This window comes from Mustela erminea, chromosome 20 (genome assembly GCF_009829155.1).
Source record: "Mustela erminea isolate mMusErm1 chromosome 20, mMusErm1.Pri, whole genome shotgun sequence".
NCBI lineage: Eukaryota > Metazoa > Chordata > Mammalia > Carnivora > Mustelidae > Mustela > Mustela erminea.
Genome location: NC_045633.1, coordinates 4982117 through 5009100, shown reverse-complemented (window position 1 = coordinate 5009100; position 26984 = coordinate 4982117). Strand labels below are relative to the sequence as shown.

Here is a 26984-nt window from a genome sequence, read left to right as displayed (position 1 = left end):
GCGACTGTCTTCTTGCACCTGGAGGGCAAAGGTGGCAAGACTCCCCGCTCCCTCCATCTCTGGAGGCGCAGGCACAGTCGGGCACACGCATATGCACACACACACCGCGAACTTCTCTGCGGGCCTGAGACATTCTCGTACACTGGCCCTAAAAGGCCCTCAAAGGCCAGGGGGTTCTGAAGAAAATCTGACTTTGAGCGGCATTTGAGAGCTCACTGCCCGTTGACCTTGTGTTCGGTTACAATACCTGATCCATCTCTAAAGTCAGACAGATTTGGGCCCAAATCCCACTTGGATAACCTTGAGCTTGGGATGTCAGATCGACCAAATAAAAATACATAGCACACAGCTAAATTTGAATTCCAGATAAACAATGAATAATTGTTTTGGAATAAGTATGGGACATGCTTGTCTGAAAATTTATATTTAACTGAGTGTCCTACCTCTGGCAACACTCTCCTGGGCAGAGGACTGACCTTCCCTCGCTAAACCTAAATCTCGCGATTCTTCTGAGACTCGTGCACAGCAAAGCCTGTAAAGTGTCCAACATCATGGCTAATGCACTGTTATTGCTCAGTAAATGTTATCTGCTATCTACACGCTGTATAACCCAATCTGCAGCCTACTGTGGCCACCTGTGTACATCATCACCTCAGGATTCACTAGAAGACTGATCCCTCTGAATCCCTGTGCTGCTAATGCCCAGGAAATTTCTGGAAAGAGGAGGTGCTTGGAATGGACGCTAATTAACTTAATTGATAATCAATTTAACAGTTGCAAAAAAACGAGGAGCCAGGAAGTGAGAAATCAATGATCCTGGGAATATTTATCCAAAAAGCAAGATTCCCAACTTACTTTTTTTTTTTTTTTTAAGAAGACTACACACCCAACAGAGGGCTAGAACTCACAATCCTGAGATCAAAAGCTGGACACTCCACCAGCTGAGCCAACCAGGTGCCCCAAGATTCCCAACTTTTTTTTTTTTAAAGATTTTATTTATTTATATGACAGACAGAGATCACAAGTAGGCAGAGAGGCAGGCAGAGAGAGAGAGAGAGAGAGGAGGAAGCAGGCTCCCTGCCGAGCAGAGAGCCCGATGCGGGGCTCGATCCCAGGACCCTGAGATCATGACCTGAGCCGAAGGCAGCGGCTTAACCCACTGAGCCACCCAGGTTTTTTTTAAAGAAACTTTTATTTATTTGAGGGAGAGGGGGGTGGTGGAGGAGAAAGAGAGGGAAAAGCAGACTCCATGTTGAGTGCCGAGCCTGATGTAAGGTTCAGTGCCATGAGTCCAACCAAGGTAATGAGCTGAGCTAAAATCAAGAGTCAGCTGTTTGACTGAGCCACGGAGTACCCCAAGATTGCCAACTTTTAAGAAGAAAGAGCAAAAAATTAGGAAGTCAGGCAACGACAGGTGTTTGGAGGATGCAGAGAAAAGGGGAACCTTCCTACACCGTTGGTGGGAATGCAAGCTGGTGAATGGTAAAACCGCAGCACTTACTCTAAGCTAGGCTCTGAGCCACAGCTCTGAATGGTGGACACCATTACTCCCATTCTATAAATGATAAAGTGAGTCACAGAGCAAGCTGGTGTAACCACTCTGGAAAACAGTATGGAGGTTCCTCAAAAAGCTGAAAATAGAGCTACCCTAGGACCCAGCAGTCGCACTACTGGGTATTTATCCCAAAGATACAAATGCTGTGATCTGAAGGGGCAGCTGCACCCAAATGTTTATAGCAGCAATGTCCACAATAGCCAAGCTATGGAAAAAGCCTATGTCCATCAACAGATGAATGGATAAAGAAGATATGGTATATATACACAGTGGAATATTATGAAACCATTAAAGAAATCTTGCCATTTGCAATCACCTGGATGGAACTAGAGGGTATTATGCTGAGTGAAATAAGTCAATCAGAGAAAGACAATTATCATATGATCTCACTGATATGAGGAATTTGAGAAACAAGGCAGAGGATCATGGGTGAAGAAAGGAAAAATGAAACAAGACAAAACCAGAGAGAGAGAGATGAACCATAAGGGACTCAATCTCAGAAAACAAACTGAGGGTGGCTGGAGTGGGGTGGTGGATAGGGTGGCTGGGTGATGGCCATTGGGGAGGGTATGTGCTATGGTGAGCTCTGTGAATTGTGTTAAGACTGATGAATCACAGACATATACCCCTGAAACAAGTAATACATTATATGTTAATTTAAAAAAAGAAAGAAGAGAGAGAGCAAGACTGTCCCGGGACATGTACTCATAGTGTCCCAGTTAAGATAAGCACACCTGCCTGAGACAACTCACTTTGGTTTCAAATTCTGACTTGTCCTCTTCTCTGTGGTTCTCAGTTTGCTCCTCTGTCAAATGGAGGTAATGACAGTACCTACACCCCAAAAGGTCTGTGAATGTTCCTATGTGTAAAATACTTATAGTCCCAGGCATGTGGAACTTGGTGTGTTTTAAGAGTAGCTATTATTTATGCCAGCCCTAGTCCTGTGGAAATTGACAGGACAGTAGGGTGCACAGGAAGAGGTGGGTCCGGCGGAAGACGGGGAGGACACCGCTGCTGCTGGCCCACCCTGCAGGCCAGAGCAGGGATGGCCCACCTGCGCCCTCAGAGGAAAACAGACGGCCTCCAGGGGGCTGGAGAAGGAACACAGTCTGCAGAGAGGTGGGCCCACGACGCTTACGGACACCTGATGTATTTGTCTCCTTCTACCTCCTCCTACCAGAATGTGACTCAGGGACAGCAGAAATGCTTGAATTCTCCATTACCAGACTATCCTAGAGAACACCCGGCACACAGCCGTCAGTTGTCCAGGAAGGACAACGCAGAAGGGAAGCTGAGAGAGATTCTGGATGTTGTCATTTTCCTTCCTCCGCGTCTCTGTGCCCCCACCCCTCACTCCCTCGTTTCCTTCCTCTAAGTGTGAGATGCTCCTGCATTCGAGGCCATAGGGAAAGGGCCAATGAAGGAGAAGAAACAGAAAATAATGAAGAGGCACACCCTGCAGAGGAGGCGAGAGGGGACGGAGCCCTCTCTCATGTCTCGGGTAAGCTCGTTCGCCCAGCAAACCCCTCTCCTACACCTACTGTCATGTTAGGACTTAGTGCCTGCTCTCACCCACCTCCCTCTGCAGGGAGGGTCCGAAAACACCACTCGGCCACCAAAAGAATGAAGCTTACCTTTATGTTGTGATTTAGAAAGTCCTCCCGACATATATTAAGTTGGGAGGATGTTGAGAGGGTTGTATGTTCTCAATAATGCATGTGCACATGTGTGTGTCTTCATATCACACAGAACATTCCAACAAGGATTCAAAAAAGAAACTGCCCATAGCGGTTGCTCCTCAGGGAGAGAAGTGGGAAGGGGAGGTTTCTGGAATGGAAGCGAGCTAATTTTGCATTGTATACCATTTTGTTTTATCGGCTATTTGGCCATATACACTAATTACTGTTTTCAGGTTTAGAGTAGTATTAAAAATATTTGGGGACAAACCAAAAATATTTTTTACATTCTTTCCTAATTATATAACACCACATTCTGGGAAACAACGATTCCTAGGATTCCATCATTCAGATAGATATAACCACTGTTAACGTTTTAGCGGATATTCTATTATTTCCAATGTACATAACCTCTTTTTATCCCACCAGATACTGGTGTTTTGTATCCTCAGTGTTTTTTTTTTAAATACTTAACCATCTGTTGGGGGCAGTTGCTCACATCAATAAAATAGATTTCTGATTACAATGGCCGTGGTAGAGCTATCCCCTACCGTATTTAATCAGACACATTTTTGGACATTAGGTTATTGAGTCTTCTAGTCATTATAAATAACGCTGTAATAAACATCTTGTAGCTACACCTCAGATTACTTCCTTAATGAAAATTCTTTGATACGAAATTGCTGAAAGGATAGATGTGTCTATTTTAATCTATATAAACACAGAGGAAAATGTTTATGCTATATTCAGAGAAAGGCAAGATATAAAATAGTATGACTCATTTCTGCACAGCCATATGTGGGTGTGTATGTGGGTGTATGTGTATACACACACACACAATACACAGTTCATATACAAATGTATATCAGTATGATTTAAAGACTGAGAAGATACATACCAAGAAGTTAATCCTTTGCTCAGGGTGTGGGGGTGGGATCTGGGGTAATTTTTGACTTTCTTATTCCTGTTCCTTCTAAAATGTGTACTGTAGTGGATACTGTGGTGCCCCCTCACCTCTGCTCTCTGCTCCAGCACCGAACCACTCCTGCCCCCAGCTTCTAGACACTTTCTAGAACTTATCCTCAACTGAAGGAGTAGCCTCGCCCACGGTCACACCGGCACGTCCAGTGGACATCGGCATCCAACGACTGGTCCATGCCAGCATGCAAAGGCCTGGTCTCTTAATCCCAGCTCTCGAGCCCCCACAGGATCAGCTGGGACCTTGGTTGTGATTGTATCACAGCCTGATTTCTCTCCCTCTAGCAGGTCCTGCTTTCTAGGTAAACCAACACACAACATCTAAAATAAACACTTACTCGCTAACGAGAAAAACTTTCAATATATTAAAAAAAAATCCTTAGAAAATGTCCTGCTTTTTTTGTCCTAGATGATTTTCTACTATGAAAAGTTGTCCGCTCTCCAAAGTGACCAACGAAATGCACTATGATATCTGCTCCCCTGGGTCATGTGGTGGTGGTGGGTAGGGGAAGGCACTGAAGGCAATTAATCTATTAGGTTTTTTTTTTTGGTCTTCCAATAAATCCCCTTCCAGCGGTGCCTGACCCTGGCCAGCAGACATTTCCATAACCCACTTGCCACCTTACGTGTGTTAAATGACTTCTTATTGTCCTAAACTTGGAGATTTTAATCTCATCTATTAAGCCAGCAGGCCCAGTAATTCCCTGAATGCATTTTTATTGACTTTGTAAATCAGACTTCCCCACGTCAGGGACTGTGACCAGGAGAGAGGTGTTTATCTGTGAAATTGGCTGGACACAGACCATTGACTGTGATGATAACCAGTGATTTGTGGGGCCAGATAGACAAGCCACATGCACTAAGCAGATTAAAATATAACAAAACAAAAAGGTTCTATTACCAGGAATACTGGCAAAGGGCAGCAGGATGTTTGTGATAAAAGATAGAAAACAAACTAATTCCAAGTCTGGAAGGAAGCCCAAAACAGCGCTTTGCTCCCTCTTCGCTGAGCCAAAGAGAAAAGTGTGGGGCTGCTAAACACAGCTAAGTAAACCAATTTCTGAAAGCCCTTTAGCAAAAGTCCGAGAAAGCTTGGCATTTGCCCCGCCGGGGCCCATATTCATGATGTTGTGCACACTTGCCTGCCTCTTCCAGGAGGCAGGGGCTTACAAAAGGTGCAGTGATGACCTTAAACAGCTTCTAAGAGGAAGGAGGTTCTGGTGGCCTTAATCCCCCTGAGGATGAAATCCAAACTGTCTGGCCTCTGCCTGCTGCTCTGACTCTATCCTTCATCAGTGGTCTCCAGCCCCACTGCCTTCTTGCTGTCATTCCAGCACCACTAACACTTCCTGTCTTCAGGGCCTTTGCACTTGCTATTCCTTTTGCCTGTAATGCTCTTACATCAAACACTTCCAAGTCCAGCTTATCCATTTGACTCAGGTCTCTGGACAGATGTCACCTCTTCACAGATGCTCCCCTGGTCACTCAAATCTGCAATGCACCCTGCCCCCACCACTCTCAATTTCTCCATTAGCTAGTGTTTCTATTCACGGCGGTATTTACTGTGAACTGTCATCAAATTATTTATTCATTTATTTTTTAAATAAATGTTTGTGGAGGATCTACAATAACCCAGGCATCATGCTGGGTACCGGTTCTTACACAGATCATACGATATATACGTAATCCACTATCAAATTTAAGGTGCCGCTTAGCAACAGTGTCCGTACAGTTATTGGAAAGAGGTGTAAGTTTCTCTTCTATAGTAAACCAGGAGATTATTATTTTGTGACCCAGTTCTGGCCAATGGGATGTGCACTTACATGATGTTTACGTTTTCCAAGAGTCTAGACCAGTGTTGTCCAGTAGAAATAACATGTGAGCCACATACATAATTTCAAATTTTCTAGAAGGCATATTTTTAAACATTTATTTGTTTATCTGAGAGAGAGAATACAAGTGGGTGGGGCAGAGGGAGAGGGAGAGGAAATCTCAAACAGATTTTTTAATTTAAGTTTAAACTAAATAAAATTAAATACAAAACTCACTTCCTCAGTTTCACTAGTCACAGCTCAGGTGCTCGACGGCCGCACAGGGCTAGCAGCTACCATGATTGATCCCAGAAAGGACAGGCATGAGTGCCCTGTGCCTTCTCTCCTCCCACTGACTGGGAGGGAGGTGGTAACAATCGGAAGTCCAACTTGGAACACAGATGGAAGCCACATGTTAGTGTTGACAAAACCACCCTTCCAACCTGTAGACAGCTAGTGAGAAAGAAAGCCTCTGTATTTTTAGGTCCCTTTTGTTGCAAGAGCTGAGCCTAAGTAATATATCCATGGAGAATAGTACCTCCTGGTCCTAGCTTCATTTCTAAAACATTTATTATTATTAATAATACCATCAGTACTAGTATGTCTCAGCTTATATTTTCCTTGGGGCATTACATCAAGCATTCCTCACTATCTCAGCTTGTTATTTCAGCAAACTTTCAACTTTGGACTCCAGTGGGAGCTCAGGGTGGGCAGAGACTGCCTGGCTCAGGCTCCACCACTCTGAAGGTTAAGTATATGCATCAACTTGACCGGGCCTCAAGATGCCCACACATTTGGTCAAGCATCACTCTGAGTGGGATATTTGGCAAGGGTATTTCTGGATGAGATTAACATCTGAATGAGTAGACTGTCCTCCCTAAGGTTGGTGGGCCTCAACCAATCAGTTGAAGGGCTGGACAGAACAAAAGGGCTGACTACAGACGGAATTCCTCCTGCCTGCCTGACCAGGAGCTGGGATATTGGTTCTCTCCTCTCTTCAGATTCTGAAACATTGGCTCTTTCTGGGTATCCTGCCTGCCAGCAGCATCACCTTTACCAGCTCCCCAGCTTACTGACTGATGATAAGGACTTGTCAGCCTCTGTAACCATGTCATTCAGCTATTCATTGCAATAAACCAATCTCGGTCTCTCTCAGACAGGGCTCCATCCTCTCCTGCTTCATCTGGAAGACAAGTGTCTTCATTATATGTTGTATCTCCACTTCTCTGACCTTTTCCCTCTGGAGAGGAGAGGGAGATGAGGGAGAGAGAGCGGGGAGACGGGAAGAAGAGGGATGGAGCGAGAGAGAAAGAGAGATCCTACTGGTTCTGTTTCTCAGGAGAACGCTGACCAATGTAACCACTAACTGGCTGTGTCTCCTCTGTGCTTCAGTTTCCTCCGCTGAAAAACGGGAGAAATGATCATCCCCCACTAACTGTCAGTTATTCTTGTTGTTTTTTTTTTAATCACCACAACACAAGGACTGCTGGGGGCGGCACGTATGGGGGGCATTTCACACGTAGGGTCTCCAGCTGTGTTTGGCCCTCAGCGCACAGGGCAAGGCCTAACCCCTCCCTCTCTTGCTCCCCTCAGCAGCTGGTGTGCTTCGGACCCACATTACCACCTCCTCTTGGCCCTTAAGTTAGCTGGGTCCTCTTAATTCGACCCTGCCCTCCATTTCAGAGAGAAACGATGGCTTCCAGGCATGAACTTGTTAATTAATTTTGTTTCATCTGTTCATGCTTTTGATCCTGCGCTCTCTCCCTCCTCAGGGACACTGGCTCCACATTAACTCTTCTCTCTGTCCTGGACTGCCAGCCTCAGAACTCGTGCCTGGGGCCATCTGAGTGTTAAAAGCCTCTCTCTCTGTCCAGCCTCTTCCTAGCACACCCTTGTCCTCTCTCCGTCCCAGGACTCCTCACAGACATGGCCTCGGTCCCTACCATTTCACATACTGACTAGCGCTCCCTCTGAAGGAGCTAAGGAAAGGGAACGAGCCAGGCAGATTGCTGGGGAAGAAGATTCCAGACAGAGGATCAACGTGCACAGGCTCCCAGGTGTGCTTGGCTTGGCTGAGGAACGTCAAGGCCCGTGTGGAGGGTGAGCACGGGGGCAAGGGACCGGGGGCTGAAGCTGGGCCCACATGCGGCAGGGAGTTGGCTTCGGCTCTGAGTGAAGTGCGAAGTGCGGAGCCGCTGAAGGCCATCGAGCAGAGGAGTCACGTCTAACCACCTACATCTGAAAAGGCTCCTTTTGCAGAGAAGTGAGAGCCGAGACAGGAGACCCATCAGAAGGCAGGTACAATAAGCTTTGTCCTTTCTCACCTGCCACGTGCCCTGCCCTCGGCTACCTGCCTTCCCTTCCAGGGCTGTCATGGGCCTCAGGTTTAGTATTTTGGCCTAAACTTGTTCCCCAAATTGCCAAGGTAAGTACATAAAAGAATTATAGCAGGAAGGTGTGAGAGAGATGTAGCAAGTGAGTCAAATTCCTGTCCACCGTAGCTGGCAGTCAGCAGGGAGCGCGCATGTTCATAAGGAGAACAGCTGTTTTTGCGTTGTTTGTTTAGCTGTAATATGGAGGTGACCGCCAGAAGAAACAGTTTAAAAGGGTTAAGATTGGTTCTTCTGAGAATCAGGATTTCAAGCGGGAAGCTGCAGGGCAAGAATACTCTTTTCCATTGAAAGCTATTTTGTGCTGTTTCTTTGTCTCCTGCTCTGTTGTTAAAGTGAGCGTGTGCTCTTCCAAGCTAGCATTCTTTAGCACAAGACTTATTATATCCTCTTGTGTTCAACCGGTGGTTACATTTCTTTCTTTGTTTGGGTTTAAAAAATTCCCTGTATTGGCATTATAATGTTGATCTTGCTATAAATTTTTTAAAGAGCTTCAGCAAAACAGAAATGTTTTAGCTCCCCAATGACACTGCCTGTGAACACCATTTGTTTTTGTTTCCCACAACATTTTGAATGAAAGAACTTAGTATTTCAGATCAAGTGAGCTGTTTACATGTTTGGGGTTTCTCTGACATAGACCGCGGCACCTGTGTCTGACAGCTATAACGTGGAGGCCATCACGGAGAGCTAACTGGCACGGTTTCCAATTATTAAGCTGCTTATGAAATATCCATGCAAAACCAAATCAATCTTGGCTGGCTCCACGTTGCCTGAAGTCCAAGGCATAGAATAAGTGGTTTTTGTAATCTGGACCTAGTCGCTCTTTCCTATGTCACTCCCTGCAAGCCCTGTCCCCCCTTGGCGCCCTCCTCCTGCCCACCTCCTCACTCTGAGTATTCAGCACTCTGGACAGCACTTCCTGACTCTGTGCGGGTTCCTCCTCCAGGTGATCTCACCTTTCAAGGACTAACTTGAACTTGACCTGATCAGGGATATGTCTTTCTACTGCTAGACCTACTGCCACTGCCACTGCCCCCTGTGTTGGCTGGTTCCCTAACCTCTTCTTCTATCAGGCTTAAGAGCCTTGGGAATCTTGGGGACTGCCACGGACATACTCCATCTCTGAAGGCCGGGAATGAGTGGGAAGCTCCGAGTTCCCCTCCCTGTGGTCCCCCAGCAGGCGAGCGCTCTCACTCCCACACAGCAGACATATTCATGGGACATCTCTGCTTCCATCAGGAATGCCCTAGTGGGCCCAGTGCCAGAGACACAAACTAATAGGAAGAGACATCATAAAAGAAATGACAACAGTGTTTTGGGTGCTTGAAAAGAAGACGTACAGTGTGATGGGACAATGTAAGTAAGGATGACCGAACGAGGGAGCAGAGAGAGCTGAAAGGAAGTGGTGTTTGTACTGGAACCTCAACTCTGTGTAGCAGTTTGACAGGAAAGGGGGTGATGGAAGAAGGAGTGTGTCCCAGCGGACATGACGGCACGTGCAGGAGTCCAGGAGGGCTGGGGATGGAGTCAGTGGACTGCAGTGGCACAGGCACGAGGGAGCAGGGGACAGCAGAAGACACAGAGCTACCCAGAGCCAGCTCATCGAAGGCCTGGCGAGTCAGCTTCCTGGCAAGGGGGGCTGGACTTTGTTCTAAAGTAACAGGGAGGGGCATCTGGGTGACTCAGTGGGTTGAGCGACAGACTTCATGGCAGACTTCCGCTCAGGTCGTGATCTCAGCGTCCTGGGATCGAGCATCTCCTCGAGCACCATGTCGAACTCCACACTCGGGGAGTCACCTGCTTTCTCTCCCTCTGCCCCTTCCCCGGCTTGTGCTCTCTCTCACTTGCTCTCTTAAATAAATATCTTTTTTAAAAATTTAAAAAATAACACAAGAGGGAGCAGTGGAAGGGTTTTAAGCAGGTGGGGAGGGGCCCAACATGACCAAAGCGGTGCTTCTTCATTCCTCTTTTCTTTTTTTTTTAAAGGGTTATACTGTCGGGGCACCTGGGTGGCTCAGCTGGTTAAACATCCAGTCTTGGGTTCAGCTCAGGTCATGATCTCAGGGTCCTGAGATCGAGACCCAGTCAGGCTCTGTTCAGCACAGAGTACTTGAGATTCTCTCCCTCTCCCACTCTGTCCCTCCCTTCACTTGTGCTCTCTCTAAAATAAAATCTTTTTAAAAAAGGGTTTTACTTTAATTCCACATGAGAATAGGAAACAAAAAAATAAATATGAAGATTTTCAAGTTGTAAAATCTTATAGGATGTACAGACATGTTTCCTGGCCTGTTGTATGTTTTTTCTGACATCCTTATGGGTATTCATGTTTATCTGATTTTAACATTTATTTATTTATTTATTTGAGAGAGACAGAGAGGGACAGAGCAGGGAAGACAGGCAGAGGGAGAGACAGAAACCCAAGAAGACTCCCCACTGCGTGCAGAGCCCAATGAGGGACTTGATCTAATGACTCTGATACCATGACATGAGCCAAAACCAAGAGTCAGGCACTCAACTGACTGTGCAACCCTGGCACCCCTATTTTTTTTTTTAAAGATTTTCAATTTAGGGGCACCTGGGTGGCTCAGTGGGTTAAAGCTTCTGCCTTCGGCTCAGGTCATGATCCCAGGGTCCTGGGATCGAGCTCTGCATCAGGCTCCCTGCTTGGCAGGGGGCCTGCTTCCCCTGCCCCCTGCCTGCTCCTCTGCCTACTTGTGATCTCTGTCTGTCAAATAAATAAATAAAATCTTTTTTAAAAAAGAAGATTGTTAATTTATTCATTTATTTTAAAGAGAGAGAGAGTGCACATGCAAGCTGGGACAGGGACAGAGGGGGAGAGAGAGAGAGAATCCCATGCAGACTCCCTGATGAGCACGAAGCCCAATGCAGGGCTTAATCTCACAACCCTAAGATCACATCCTGAGCCAAAACCAAGAGTCTGACACTCAACTGACTGAGCCACCCAGACACCCTGCACTCACGTTTATTAATAATTTTAATTATAAGGTAACATTTAGATATTGTAATGGAGATTTTTATAAATTTTTTAAATTGTGCTGTGACATTAATTATAGGTATTACAACAGGAAACACAGAAAAGACAAATACAAGAGTCACCCCAGGGCTTGCCAGACCAGAGATAACCACCGTTTTCCCGGGCACAGATGCACAGAGCCACATACCCACACTAGCCACCTGACATCGCTCAGTGCTCTGTGTGTAACTCGCTGTGCAATCTACTTTTGTCACTTCACAAATATCCTCCTCATCATTTTGTCATTAAGCATGTTATTGAAAAACTTCATACGGGGAATGTTCACGTGGGAATTCTATTGTGGTTTTCTATTGCTCACGTAGTAATTCTCAATTCAGAAACCACAGGAAAAATGAAAAGTCTCAAACATAAAAGTCAGTCGTCACCAGGTAACCAGTTTAAGTGAATGTCTCTTATTTCTTATATATCTGTTAATTTCTAAGAAAAACTCAGGTTTGTTTTCTGGGGTTTTGTTTTGTTTTGTTTTTTAGAATGGGAAAGAAAAATACATTCGTCTTGGAAATAAACATTGCCCTTGTCATTTGGTAGCCGCTTTTCCTTTAGCAGTGTGCCGTGCACATGTCTCCAGGTTTGGTAAATATCTCTATGCAGAGCTGGAAGATGCTGGATGTCTACCCTCCACTTTCTTCGAGAGCCAGCCTTACCGAACCTCTCTTGTCGCTCTTAACCTCAAGAGCTCTCACTGCTAGTTCTCAGGGCTGAAACGGGCAGGACAAAAATGCTCCTTTGTTTGAAGCTGCATCTCAAGAACTCCGGCGTGGATTCCTGGTTCCCTCAGCCCTGCCAAATGCTAGTGATCTGCCCGTGAACCTCCTGGTGAAACCGGAGCGATGCCCCTCCCAGAACACCGTGCTTCTCCCTCCGCTCGACGTCCATTTACGTTCACACATTTTTTCAATCCGGCACCTACTATGTTATACAAAAAGTTAGTTTTCTCTATTTCCTTAGTTATCATTATTTAAAGAAAAATTTTTACTCACACCCTACCTTTGACACCAGGTTGGTGTCAAAGGAATCAAGTTAGAGTTTCAAAAGCAAAGATGTAATGCTGGGTAACAAGCACACGCTCCGATGTTGAAGATGGAGTGTGAGGTGTTATGGCAAGGAGAGGAGCATCAGGAGGGGGTGGTTATGGGATGGTCATGGAAAGCTTCCTGGAGGAAGGGACAGCTCCCCTGAGACGGCTACTGGTCTCCCAACGTCATTAATAACTGTCTAATTGCCTCTTTTCAACCCAAAGGACTCTCTTCAGTCTTTGCTCTGTGTGATTTCTCTGTAGGACTTGACAGTGCCCCTTGCTCACTACTTCATTCATTCGGTTATTTACCAAATATTTATTGAGGATATTCATTACGTGCTGAGGATGGGGACACGATGGTGGGTCCTTGCTTTTTCTGGTATTTCTCTTGATTCCACGCCTGTGACCATTCATCCTCACTCTTCTTCATGAATTCGTTTTCCTTTCTTCTGTCAGCCCAGGTCCCTGTCCCCCACGGTCCCCCAGCAACCTTAGTTATTTCAGTGACTTTGAGAAGTCGCCAATGATCCATAAATCTCAATCTCTAAATGCATCTTTTCTCCTAGTCTCCATAGTACACTTCCAGTGGTTTCCTGGATATTTGACATGGGCTGGGTGGGGGGAGTTCTGTCTACTCGGTGCCAAGCCCTATACTAATTACTGGAACTAGAAGGCAAAATCCATCCTCTCAGAAGCTCACAGTCAAGTGGAAAGTTAAGTCTGCCTAGCTCAAGTACACTAAGCACTCGCCCAAACATGTATGGCACTGTCCACTCTAGAATATTTGACATGTGGTCTCTGACACAGCTCATGTGATAACACTGCCCAGGGGCTGTCTACACTGTGAGTAAGACCCTCTCCAGTTGAACAGTACACAACCTATACAACTTCACATGGTGGCTTCCAATGGACTCCATGTGGGGCTGAGAAATCATTGGCTAGAACTGTTGGCCCTGATGGCTCCCTTGACGGTTTCCCTGGTGATCATTCTCTGCTGGGCCAATGGGTTAAATATGGATTATGTTTCTCCACTTTGAAAATAGAGTCCTTTATGAGCAGAGTTCTGAAAATATCAGCCTCCTCCTCCCAATAAGAGAAGCGAAGGCCCAAAGGTTGTGAGACCCAACATTTAATCTTCCCTCTTTTCATCAGGGCCGCAAGTAAATGTAAATCATTGAAATAAAAGAATTTCTTCACAATCCAGACCCAAGGTCGTAAGCAGGTGAGCTACACCATCTATGTCATGTGCGACCTTGCAGAGAAGTATTTTGAATTTAGCTGCCAACTAATTCCATGTAAAAATCCAGATGTTCAGCTTCTTCCGAAAAAAACAGAAGAGGAGGCAACACTGAGCCCACATTCCCACATGGCAACCGTCAGCCCTCAGCTGAGGTGTGGGGAAGCATCCCTTAGTTGGGGGCAGGGGGGCTGCTGAAGAGAGCTTGCTTTCCAATTCTCCTCAGCCCCACCTCTACCTATCACTTCCCTGACCTGGCTGGCCTCCCTCTGTCACCTCCCTGACCCTGGTAGTCAGTCATATTCACTTTGATGAGGGAGCAGGAGGCTGGCTGAGGACAAAGCAAAAGCTGGCGCCTTGCACCCCCTCCTCACCCATTCCCCTCCATATGTGTAGCATTCCTCAGGCACCCCTGACTGCCATAAAACGGTAAATAGTTAACTTGCAGGGATCGCAATCCTGCAGAACAGGAATCTCCCTTGCCCTACAAGATGTCCTAGAGACCTAAACAGGGAGGTTACCTTATCAATAGCACAAATCTCCAGAGGCAAATAACTCTTGGTTCCTGAAGCCCTAATGTCCCCCTCCCACCATAAACTGGAGGAGACTGGGGTAGAAAGGAATGTAAATGATAGCCAGATCATAATGCCCCACCAAGAATCCCCCATTATCTTGATGTTAGTGCCTGACCTAAAGACGACATTGATCAAGCCATAAGGGCAAAGACTCCCCGCCCCCCCCCCCCCCGCACCTTGTAGGCCCTCCCTAGCATGTGAGAACTCTGTCGAAATCTCCCATTCCTTCACCACCTCCCCCCAACCGTGGGGTATATAACATGCCCACCTTCACAACCCGGGGCAGCCGCATCTCTGCCTGCCCACGGGCCCTGCCCCGTGCTCTAATAAATCACCTTTTGCACCAACGACGTCTCAAGAATTCTTTCTTTAGTCGTCGGCTCCGAACCTCCTCACCCCACCGAACCTGACTTAGGTTCTGGGACTTCATCAACTTCAATTTTAAAAATTCTTTTCACCCAGAAATACCCTACTAATTATTTTATTGATTTGCAGAGTCCATTTATTTATTGAATTTTCTAGTGATAACAAGTCTTGGCTACAAAATAAAAAATAAAAACCTTACAAGAGAATAGATTCCAAGAGCCGCTTTTCTCATTGCACACAAACAACCAATTAGTCCTGAGGGAACACCATTCCCCTCCCCTTGCTTCTCCCACAAAAGCCACCCAGCAACGAGTACATTTTCCAAACTCATCTCTGATCTACCTCAGAATGAGCTCAGAGATCTCCCAGAGCTGGTACAATTAGTCTTCCCTCTAAGGCAGGGCTCCCCTGCAGGGGGACAAGGCCATTTTCCATTAACCCTTTGTGACCTGAGCAGCCACTGATAAAGAAGAGATCTGACTCATAATGAGCCCGCTCACAAAAGAACTGCGAATCCACACAAGGTCTGGCATATTCCTCCGGAAAGGGTACCACCCATTTAAAAAAAAAAGCAAAAAACAAAAAACCTTTCCAGTGAAGGAAAAGAGCAAGCATTCTTATTTCTTGTTTTGAGCAGGGTGAGCTGGTTTACCTTTTAGGAGAGGCTCTTTAGTGGTAGGATTCAAAATAAATTACGTCTATGTCCACAATTCTCGAGGATGTGAGCGTGGCTTTCTACCGCCTCCACTCACCGGTGGCTAACAGGGGATACAGATGGGGAGCGGTTGTCCTGCCAGGTGCTTCAAGAAGTTTCTGCCCAGTACAGTGTAGACAGGACCAGGTGAAAGGAGCTCTTTGAGGTCTGATACCTCCTCGGGACGGTGTGGTGTTGGGAAGTCACAGGGACAAGCTGGTAGGAACGCCACAGCCACCCTTTGTCCCTGAGTCAGAGGGGTGTGGGCTCCAGGCACCGGCAGGCTGAAACCCGGCTCCTGACCCCTTCCCAGATGCTTCTGCCCTGAAGAGCCTGCAGGACAGGCTCCCTTGGGCTAAGACCAACCTGAAGGGCTCCACGCATGGAGTGGGCCAGAGGAGGTCACCCTCCCACAGCCTGTGAAGAAGGATCCACACACCCAAGCAAGCAATGTATTTTCCTCCCTCAGACCCCCCCCACACACCTCACGCAAGTAGCTGGTTTTCACACAAGGGAAACAGCAAAAGAAACAGAACACCCGGGCTCCTTCAGAAGCAAACACAGCCTCCGGGGCTCACGTGAAGTGGGACTGCTCACCCCTCAGGGCTAGGTGGACGTTCTTGCACCTACTCCCCCTCCCACCCTGCCCAGCACCCCTTCCCGCAGCCTGAACAGTCTCTGCTTCCAGAGCTGCCACCCTCCCTACACATCTCTCCGGGGCTCCCCAGCTCTACAGATGAAGCCTGGGCCCGTAAGTGGGACCCAGGCAATCCTTCTGACCTCATCTGGTACCTCTCACCATACCCCCCCCCCCCACCTCCTCCTCCTCCCCTTCCCCCAAGCCCCATATTTGTATTTGTATTCTGATTCCTCAAACAGCTCAGGCTTCCTCCCACCCAAAGCCTTTGCACTCCCTCTGCCTGGCAAGCTCTTCCACCACCCACTCTGGCCTGCTTGGAGCCTATCCAGCCTATACAGCTCAATGCCACCTCTTCCAGGAAGCATGCCCTGACCTCCCTCCCCGCTCCATTACACTGAGTTTGTAATGAGCCTTTCTTTGTGTTTATTCATCATTAGGTTAACACCTGATGATGACCCAATGGATTAAAGATCCCATGAGAGCAAAGAAAATGTGTGTAGCACTTTCACCGAAAACAGTGTAACTGAACCTATTTTCAAAGTAGAATTTAAGTGAAGATCGAGATTAGAACCCAGCCTCCCGAGCTGAGGCAGAGATGGGCGATTGGATTTAAAAACCCAAACTCCGAACTCCTTAGCCAAGCCAATTCTCAACTAGTGATTGATAGAGTAAAGCCCTCCACCTACAGATCTGTGAGATCTTTTTATATTGGTGGAAAAGTTTCTGTCTTCCCTTAAAGACTGTGCTGTACACATTGTATAACGCATACACATTGTATGCCTGGACCCTAGTTGTGCCATAGAGAGATTTGGGTTTGCTTCTGGTGCCTGTGACAAAGCCCCTTCCGTCGCACTCAGAGACTCTGTTCCTTCCATTATTCCTGACCTAGCCCTGCACCCACCCCACAAGAGCTTCTGGGTCCCTAAAATTGATCACTGACTAGCAGTCTTCCGGGGTTTCCTTGTCTCTTCCTGGGGATTCCTCTTCAAAAATCTGGGCAAAGATGAGAAGCAGCATGAGGCATACAAAAATAGTGAACAGTTAAAGGAGGGGAACCTCTCTGTAAGGTCAGGGAAAATTAATTTCCTACCAAATAAGAAGAGGAGGAAGAAGGAAAGGCAGAAGTTAAGAGGAAGGGCAGGGGGAAACACTGTTAAGATATATGATCCGTGATTTCCACAAGATCCAAGAAGTCTTTCTGATCTACGGAATGGGGACAAGTGGTCGCCACAAGAAATTAATTTTGGATTAGGACGTCTTATCTAAAGATGAAAAACAATTAAAATAATCAAGTTAGGCCACTTCAGAGGCAGCTCGTAGGAGACAAGGCCACACGGAGGGCAGAGTCGGCAGAGTGGAAGAAAAACTTGAGAAAATGCACTTCCTCTCCCACTAAACTCAGAGGAAATGGGAACGTGACAAAAATCACAAGAGAAAGCAAACCAAAAAAAAAAAAGGGGGGGGAGGGGGTGCCTGAGTGGGTTAAAGCCTCTGCCTTCGGCTCAGGTCATGATCCCAGCGTCCTGGGATTGAGCCCCCCACTGGGCTCTCTGCTCAGCAGGGAGCCTGCTTCCCCCTCTCTCTCCGCCTGCCTCTCTGCCTACTTGTGATCTCTGTCTGTCAAATAAATAAATAAAATCTTAAAAAAAAAAAAAAGGTAGTAGAAGCGGACATACTGTAGAATAATGGAAGAAAAATTGGGGATCCAAATAAACGATTAAGAGCTTAAAAGTGGAGACTGGGCTTTAAATTCCTGTGAGTATCTAGGGGAAGCATCGTGTTGGTGCCAACATGGACTCCAGAACACGAAACAGCAGAAAACACTGAAGCCTTAGTTACAAAGCACGAAAGTCATGACCAAAGAATCCTATATCCAGGCAAGATGCAATCTGAGAAGAAGTCACCAGAAAGATTTTCTCGCCTTTTTTAAAGATTTTATTTATTTATTTGAGAAAGAGAGAACGAGCTAGGGAGAGTGGCAGAGGGAAAGACAGAAGCAGACTCCCCACTGAGCTTAATCACCTGAGCCACCCAGGCACCCCAAGCTTTTCTCAAACATACAAAGCCTTGTGCTGAATCAAATACGTACTCATGCTGGAAAAAATGCAACAGCAGTCAAATACTCACAAGTGGGGAAGCAGTGGCCAGCTGTGTGGTGTCCGTGGTAGCCAGTGGAATAGAAGTGGTAGCTCTGAACTGCAGTCTTGGTACGGCTACAACATTGATGCCCCCTCCGTCACCACCGCCCAAGTTGTCTTTCTATAATTAAAAAAGTGATGGGGTTAAATTCCACAAAGTCTGGGGCAGGAAAAAGATCAAAAATGAAATTTCTCAGGGGCACCTGTGTGGCTCAGTGGGTTAAGCCGCTACTTTCGGCTCAGGTCATGATCTCAGGGTCCTGGGATCGAGCCCTGCATCGGGCTCTCCACTCTGCAAGGAGCCTGCTTCCCGCCACCATCCCCCGCCACCCCCGCCTGTCTCTCTGCCTGCTTGTGATCTCAATCTCTCTAATAAATAAATAAAATCTTTTTTAAAAAATGAAATTCCTCATCCTCCATAAAAAAGGAGAATTCCTTCTGAGATTGCAGTTCTGGAACTGACTCTGATGGTTTAATTCAAGGACATCTTTTCAAATCTCGAAGACAGCTACTAAGAAATTTAAAACCAAGGTGTATGCCTTCTAGCTCTTCACAAATATAACAGAAATCAAAACAATTTATAGAGGAAAAAAGAAAACTAAAAAAGTAATTGAGGCACCCGGGTGGCTCAGTCAGTTACGTGTTCAACTCTTGGTTTCAGCTTAGGTCATGATCTCAGGTCCTGCGTTCATGCCCTGCCTCAGGCTCCACGCTTGGTGGGGAATCTGCTTGGATTCTCCCTCTTCCTCTGCTTCTCCCCCTGCTGGAACAACCCCCTCTCTCTAAAATAAATGAAAAAATATTTAAAATAACAATAATCATAAAAAAGAAGACTTTAAACACAAAATGATGAAACAAGCAGGGTCATCGGTCGGAAGAAGGCTGTTGGCATCATCCCAGTACAGTCTGTGAGGGCCCGTAGCTGGAAGGAGGCAGTAGGGATGGAGTCGTGGCCATGTCTGGAGATCACTGAAGAACTTGCACCTGATAACTGGATGGCCGACTGGACGTAAGGTTGGGGAATGAAAGAGAAGGAAGAAATCAAGGATCCCAGGTTCGTAGCCTGGGTGACCAAAAGGATGAAAGACAGACTCAGACATGGAGTGTCAGTCCAGCTTTGGATACATTAATCTGCTGTCCCTGGACATCTCGGCACACGTGCAGGCTGTGTAGATGGATGGCCTACGCAACAGAGTTCCCACTGCCGTAGGAGGAAAGGTCCACCCAGCCAACATTTTCACCATTTATGATACCTGGAGGGAGTTCTCAGCTCAGGACTTTATGAAGACCACAAAAAGACTGATTTAGAATTATACAGCCCCCACCAAGGAATGGGAACCATATACTTTTCACTCCGAATGGAGGAATAACTAGAAACAACAAAGTACGGATGATTTATACCTGCAGCTCTGATTCAGTCCCTGGGAAGGAAACCGTGAGGACCACAATGTCACACTCCGTTGCCCAGGCTTATTTTCAATTCTGACTCTACCATTTACTGGCTCTGATGCCTCAGTTTAGTGACTGATACAACGAGGACAACATTATAGCCCGTCACTGGGCTGTTAGGAGGACTGACACACATTAAGGACTCAGACAATGCCTGGCACTCAGTGGGACCTGACCAACCACAGTTCCCGTCAAGATCCAACCTAGACTCTCCTCCACGGTTCCTTCATCCCAGCTTCACTGTTTAAGGTGGCTTCCACTTTTGCTTTAAATCCAGGCTTTATCGATATCCGCAAGGATTCTTGCTTCTTGCCCCTGCACTTACTTACGCATCCAAGAGAGCACCAGGATTATGAATGGTCTGTAAGGAGGAACTGCCTCCCTCCAGAAGGACCTCAGGAAGTTTCAATGAAACGCTAAACATACTTGATTTAAAAATATCCTGATTGAAACATCTAACTGCATATGTGTGGGGGTGGGTGGGGGGGGGTGTGTTCAGTGGACTGTCGGGTTCAACACCTGACCCCAGCGAAGCTGCTCTCCAAGGTGCTCTACAGAGGACGGCCGTCTGCTTTGTCCTCCAGTCTGCAAATGACTCCATGAGGTTCCAGCTTCCAGCCCTCACTCCCTAGACTGCAGGTTAATTGTTCTGGTCAGCTCTTGCCACACAGAAGCAACGTTCAGGGATTTAGGTTGGATGAGATACTTCTCAAAGCAACTTGCGCTGACCGTGAACTTCCCCCATTGGATGTGACTGCTGGCACCTTCATGCTTCCTTCAGTGCTTTCCAACCTTACAATAACGACAACCAGCAGGACAGGGGGTAGAGCCCTGGTCTCCACGGGGCCAGTTACAATCACACCTGCAAGGGAAGCAGTGGTCTGGGTGGTGCAACGCCCTAGCCATTCCCTAAACACAAACTCAGAATGTCCCTGGGATTCATGGCACTGGCTCCTGTGAATGCAGTCCCACTCTTTGCTCCCTTCCTAAGCCTCTCTCCAACCTTCCTTCAGGTGAGGCCCAGAGTTAACCTTTTCTTCCCTGCTTATTGCCATGGGGTCCAGGCCACTGGGAGTAGTGTCCACAATGCCCACGACCTGGGCCTCTGCTCCAGGTGCTGAACCCCAGCTGCACTCTTGGTTCGCCCCATTTTATGTCCTGAAACACACTCTAGAATTCCTTCTGCTTATCTCATGTGACTCCTCAACTATCTTTCCGATCAAGACGTGTCCTCTCAAACCCAACCCATTTCTACCCATATGAGAGAACATTCCTCAGCTGATTTAACCAAGTCATCAGACCTTTACAAAAACCTGTCAAAAGAAAAAGGATTTCCCCTCTCAACAACACTTCTGACACAAAATGGGGGGGGGGGTTTCCACTCCTCCCAATTTTCCAGTTTTCCGTGGACACCAATGGAGTGTCCTACAATTTAATTCAACTCTGAAACTAACCTCCCAGAGTGAGCGCAGACCCCACAGGTACAGGGCTGAGTCCCACAAGACTGCCCCAGATGCATGCCAATCACATCCGTCCAAATTGGCCACAAACCAGGGGTTCCCGCAACCCCTCCTCAGGTTTGATAATCTGCCATAATGGCAAACAGCCAGGGAAACACCTTAGTTACTACTACCCACTTATTGTAAAGGATATTATAAAAGTTGCAAATGGAGGCACATAAGACAAAGTCCAGAAAGGACCCAAGCACGGGGACAGACCAGAAAGGACCCAAGCACGGGAGTTTCTGTCCCCATGAGGTTTAGGGTTCACCCACCCGAAACTCTTTAAATCTGGTTCTTCAAATGTTTTATAGAGCTGAATCTCCAGAAGCACCCCCCTCCCACTCCCAGCACACACACTCCTAGAAGGCCAGAGGATGCAGCTGAAAGTTCTAACCTCATCACTTGCATCTTTCTGATGAACAGCGCCATCCTGAGGTTGTATCTAGAGCTTCCACCCTAGTGACCTCATTAGCATTAACTCAGGTTGTTAAAAGGGCTCTTCTTTGAAAGAGAGAAAGAGAGAGACAGAGAGTATGTGAGCCAAAGTGGAGAGGAGAGGGAGAGAGAACCCTCGAGATTTCCCCCAACACAGGGCTCGATCTCACACCCCTGAGAGCGTGACCTGAGCCAAAGTCAAAGGTCAGAGGCTTAGCCGACTGAGCCACCCAGGTGCCCACAAGGGCTCATTTTTAAGTAAGAAAAGGCACTCCTATCATTCAGAGAATACCAAGAGTTTCAGGAACTCTGTGCCAGGAACCAGGGACAAAGACCAAATATATTTATACCATTCCTGTATAAACAACATACTGTTTACATACATATCATCTACACGAATACACTTCCCTCTTCCGGTATTATAGGTTTTCCTTCTTTTCAATACTACTCATTGGGGCACTAATGATACTTCATGATATTTCTTTTTTTAAAACAATTATTTATTTATTTGTCAGAGAGAGAGAGAGCAAGCAGGCAGACTGGCAATCAGAACAGAGAGAGAAGCAGGCTCCCCGCTGAGCAAGAAGCCCAATTCAGGGCTCGATCCCAGGACGCTGGATCCCAGGACCCTGGATCCCAGGACCCATGACCAGGATCATGACCTGAGCCAAAGGCAGCAGCCTGACAGACTGAGCCATCCAGGTGTCCCGATGATACCTCTTTTTTTTTTTTTTTTTTTTAAGATTTTATTTATTTATTTAACAGAGAGAGATTACAAGTAGGCAGAGAGGCAGGCAGAGAGAGAGAGGAGGAAGCAGGCTCCCTGCTGAGCAGAGAGCCCGATGTGGGACTCGATCCCGGGACCCCGAGATCACGACCTGAGCCGAAGGCAGCGGCTTAACCCACTGAGCCACCCAGGCGCCCCCCGATGATACTTCTAAGTAAGATGTAGTTACTGTTCCCCCAGGCCAAAGGTCCTCACAGGATTTTCTACTTAGTTACCATCCTGCTGGATGATGAGCCTCTGCTTATTCCAATCCTCTCCTTCCTGAGTCAAAAATTAGATCCGGGATCCCTTTTTACTGGCTTTGTTTTTCAGCTAAAATTCACTGAGCACTAACACAGTACCCGACACTTGTACCCCTGATGATCTAATCTCTATGACAACCCACTAGTTAGAAGCTGTTAGTGTTCATTTTCAAGCCGGCACGACTCAAACACAGAGGGGTTGAGTAACTTGTCCAAGGTCACACAGCTGGTGGTGGACCAGGCGAACAGGCTTCTGAGCCAGTTGGTCTGCTCCGTCACAGACAGCAGTGTCTCCATCCTCCAGCCTTTTCTGCCATCGGATCTGCACACCCACCTCCACCTTGCTAAGCAAGATGCCCACTGCACCCGGTACACAATAATGCTTGAGGTGCTTCTCTGAGTTATGCTGGCTCCCACGGACATTCTGATTGGTTGCAGGCAGGCATCCCTCCGTTTATGTGGGTCTGTCATATGCGTGTCTGAAACAGTGGGGGCCTTCCACTTACGGTTCCTCTGATTCTCAACCCCATGCTCTGAATAATTTCCATACGGTGGAGGTGAGGATGAGTTCCAGACAAGGTGTGGTGTGACGTCTGGGCTGGAGACAGGCTGGGGTTGCGGGCGTACTCTGGGAACACAGCTGGAGGCGCCTGGCTGTGGGGCAGGCCAAGGTGTATCCGGTCACTGAAGCTGGGTGGCAGGAACACTACAGGCAAAAGAGAAGCTATCTTGTCACTCTTGCCGGGAGCTCTGTTGAGAATCTCACTGTGTTACTAATCACTGAGCTAGAAGCCTGTCCCTAACTCAGCTGCACCCTTCCACGACCAGCGGCCACCAGAAATGGGATGTCTGCCAAGCAACAGTGTCCATCCCGCAGTCCCCTCACACAGGACAAGGGCCCTTAGGCATCAGAATCGAAGCAAAGTTGGGTCTGGTTTTTAACGTGCTCGTGGCGCTAACTGGGCATTGCATGACATGGGCCCATGGTGGCATCTCTAACAGATGACTCAAGCACTCTATTTCAATCCGTTCCAAGCTCTGCAGTGACAGTCGATTTTTTAAGCCTTGTCATCCTTCAGAGTCATTAAGTCAGCAGGCGCATTTGTCTGGCACTGAGACGCGGCTACGGCTTCACGAGGTTTAGCAGACGATCCATAAAAGGCATTTCTCTCCACTCTGCACCCGCCCACCTCCCACCCACACTGCTTCACACGCAAAAAAAAGAAGAAAGAAAACGGTACTGTCGCCCAAAAAATAAATAAATATAGGGTATGCCTTCGGTGCCCTGAATGTGGTACTGCACAAAGAATCTCAAAGACATCCAAGTTATCTCAGGACTTGAACTCAACAGGGGCAGTAGTGGCACGTGTCTGGTGTGTGTGCCAGGGTGTCCAGTTGCTTACGAGCACTGGGATCTCAGGAAGTTCCTTGGCTCCCGTGAGCCTCAGTATCCTCATCTGTGACCTCCGTGAGACCAGTAGCTCCCACCTCCGTAAATTTTCAACTGAATGACATGATGCATGCCAAGTGCCTGCCTTGGGGGCAAGGGCACAATCGGCATTAGCTATTCTCAGGAAAAAGCAGAGGGAGAGATTAACTGGATGAAAATTATCAACAAAAATCCAAATTCTCAAAAGGAAGCAAACAGAGTCAAGGATAAGGTTCTGGGATGGAGTAAAAGGTATGGTCTCTTGACAGCAGGATTCCCCAAGGTTTCTGGAGAAACTCTGGTGTTAAGTTCTTGCATGTTTAAAAAACAAAACTGAAAACGTAGATTTCTGCCTACCTCACAAGCAGGGTGAAATGACCAAACTTGCTGCTCAGTGGATGAGCTCTCTAGAGGAAGGTATTACCTAAACAAAAGTTACTTTTTAATCTTTTTATAGGCAGCGAAGGCAAAAGACTTTCTTTGAACTTAATTACAGAGTCAGAACTGGCCCTGTTTCCAAGTCCCTCTTTGGCCTTATGAAAATGGAAGTCAGATTTCCCAGCAGGGCAAGAGAAAGGAAGGTTTCTTTAGTGGAGGACTGCGGGGCATTTCTCTTCCAGCCTCCTTTGGGCAAGAATCCCAGGTACTCAGACCTCCATTTAGAAAGCCTCAATGGGGAAAATAATAATCATATGTTTCCGTTCCTCCCAGATATTCGAGGGTCACGCAGGTATTAACTAATTAATTCTCCAAAGTCAGCAGAGAAAATTGCTTCCAAAGGTTTCTGAGCACTCTTGAAATGTAAATGAAGTCTCAACCCAAACTGTCCCCTCCACGCCTGAAGAATTCCAATTGCGATCCGTGTACCCGGAATAGAGGCGAGACCTACCTGCAGGTCTCACCTCGGATGCTTCCTAGAGGGGACTCCCTGAACACTCTCTCCAGCACACTGGTGTGTCTGTCTCTTGTTTTCCATTCAACGTTTCTCATCAAGTTAAGCTGCCTTATGTCCCTGGGGTGCTTGCTTATTGGTTGATTTGTTCGTACATCCCAGCTAGAAGGTGAACTCCAACAGGATTTCTGTTCGGTGCTGTACCTCCAGCACTTTTTACCATGCACAGCACATAGTAGGTACTCAGTCACTTCTTGGTGAACAAATAAATGAAGGTAAGAGCAATTTGATTCATTTACCGATGCCCAAATTCATTTTTTTTAATTTTTTTTTTATTTGAGAGAGCACAGGAGCAGAGTGAGGGGCAGACTCCCTGCAGAGCGGGGAGCCCGACCCGGGACTCAATCCCAGGACCCTGGGATCATGACTTGAGTGAAAGGCAGATGCTAACCCATCTGAGTCACCCAGGTGCCCCTACTCATGACCACTACTGAAAGTAATGATATGACGTTTTATGAATAGAATATCCATCTTTAATTTAAGATGCTTACAACTCGGGCACCTGGGTGGGCTCACTTGGTTGAGCGACTGCCTTCAGCTCAGGTCATGATCCCGGACTTCCAGGATCGAGTCCCGCATCGGGCTCCCAGCTCCTTGGGGAGTCTGCTTCTCCCTCTGACCTTCTCCTCTCTCATGCTCTCTCTCACTTATTCTCTCTCAAATAAATAAATAAAATCTAAAAAAAAAAAAAAAAAAAAAAAAAGATGCTTACAACTCTTACAGACATTATGCCGGTGTTGATCCTGTCCCGAAGCGATCTTCCTTTGCCTTGAGTAGACTCAGAATGTCCTCAGAATGCCAAACCCATGCCCTCTGTGAACAAACTGCTGTGCCCATGTTCTCAGCATGGCTCCCAGTACACTGCCCACTTTGGAGGTTGTGCTTATGGCCCTGCTGGACACCAGTGGAAAGCCCCAGGCCTTGAGGTCGTGGGCTGTCTAACTTTCAGAGCTGGAGCTTTGGAGGTGTTCTAACACCTTTGATGAGGAGGAACCAGGGGTGAGAGGAAAAGGTGCTCACAAAAAGAAATTCCCAGTGAGCCAAGGACCAAGGGTTAGAGGGGCTGAGCCAAGAGAGTCCCCAGGAAGAGACCAAACAGCTCCTGAGCACATATGTGCCGGGTTCCATGCAAGGCACTGCATGTCCTTAGCCTTGCCTTGTTCTCCCAACACCCAGAGGGGGCATTACTGTGCCCGTTTTACAAACCAACAAGCCAACAAGAAGGAAATTTAAGTTCCTTTGTTCCGGGCCACGAGATGTCAAGGTTAAGAGGCCAGATTTGAATTCAAGTCTATCAAACCTCAAATGTTGTTATTTCACCTCCCACGCCTCCTCCTCCCTCTTCCAGTGGCGTCACTGGCATCTCTCTCTCTTCTCCTCCTCCTACTTTTCAAGCAGACTCCACACCCAGCTCAGAGCCTAACTCACGACGCTGTGATTACGACACGAGCTGAGATCAGACGCTTAATGGACTGAGCTACCCAGATGCCCCTGTATCTCTCATTCTCCTAAAGGTAATGTGGGCTGACAATTCTCACAAAAGCTACCATATTTCCAACAGTAATATTAAACCAGAACATGAGGGCTTTCTGCCAGACCCCTGGGCTGTATTACCCCGATCCTCCAAGCGGCTCTGGGAGGCTGAGGTGGGCTGAAGCGAGGCCACCCGGATTTCTGTTACAGCTCCTACAAGCTAGCTGAGCTCCATCAGGCGTTATCTCTCTGTGCCTCAGTTTCTTCCTCAGTAAAATGAGGGCAGCACCATCTACCTCACAAGGGCACCATCAGGATTACATTAGTTATTACATGCGAAGTGCTTAGAGCCACACCTGGCACGCAGGAAGCATCAAGAAACACTATTATTACTCACTACTGTTAAACCGATGAAATCAAGGTTCTGAGTGGGGAACACAAGGTCTCTGTGGGGGACCTGCAGGAATCTCAGATTCGAGACGTTGCAGTGGAGCTCCTCACGCTCCTTCCTCCTGCTCGCTGCCTAGACTGCACAGCTGCTCAGATGAGAAACCTCAAACATCACCCCCGCTACTGCCCCTC

General features: G+C 47.2%; 1 protein-coding gene across 1 annotated transcript in view; it reads right to left on the bottom strand.

Moving 5' to 3' along the window:
* LOC116581439 overlaps window positions 1-26984 on the bottom strand; it is a 152982-nt gene that overhangs the window by 56520 nt on the left and 69478 nt on the right. Inside the window, exons 4-5 of the mRNA XM_032328620.1 lie at window positions 23055-23254; window positions 18123-18254 (exon numbers count right to left, since the gene is read on the bottom strand). Coding sequence (XP_032184511.1) covers window positions 18123-18254; window positions 23055-23254 — 332 coding nt within the window. The remainder of the gene's footprint in view (window positions 1-18122; window positions 18255-23054; window positions 23255-26984) is intronic.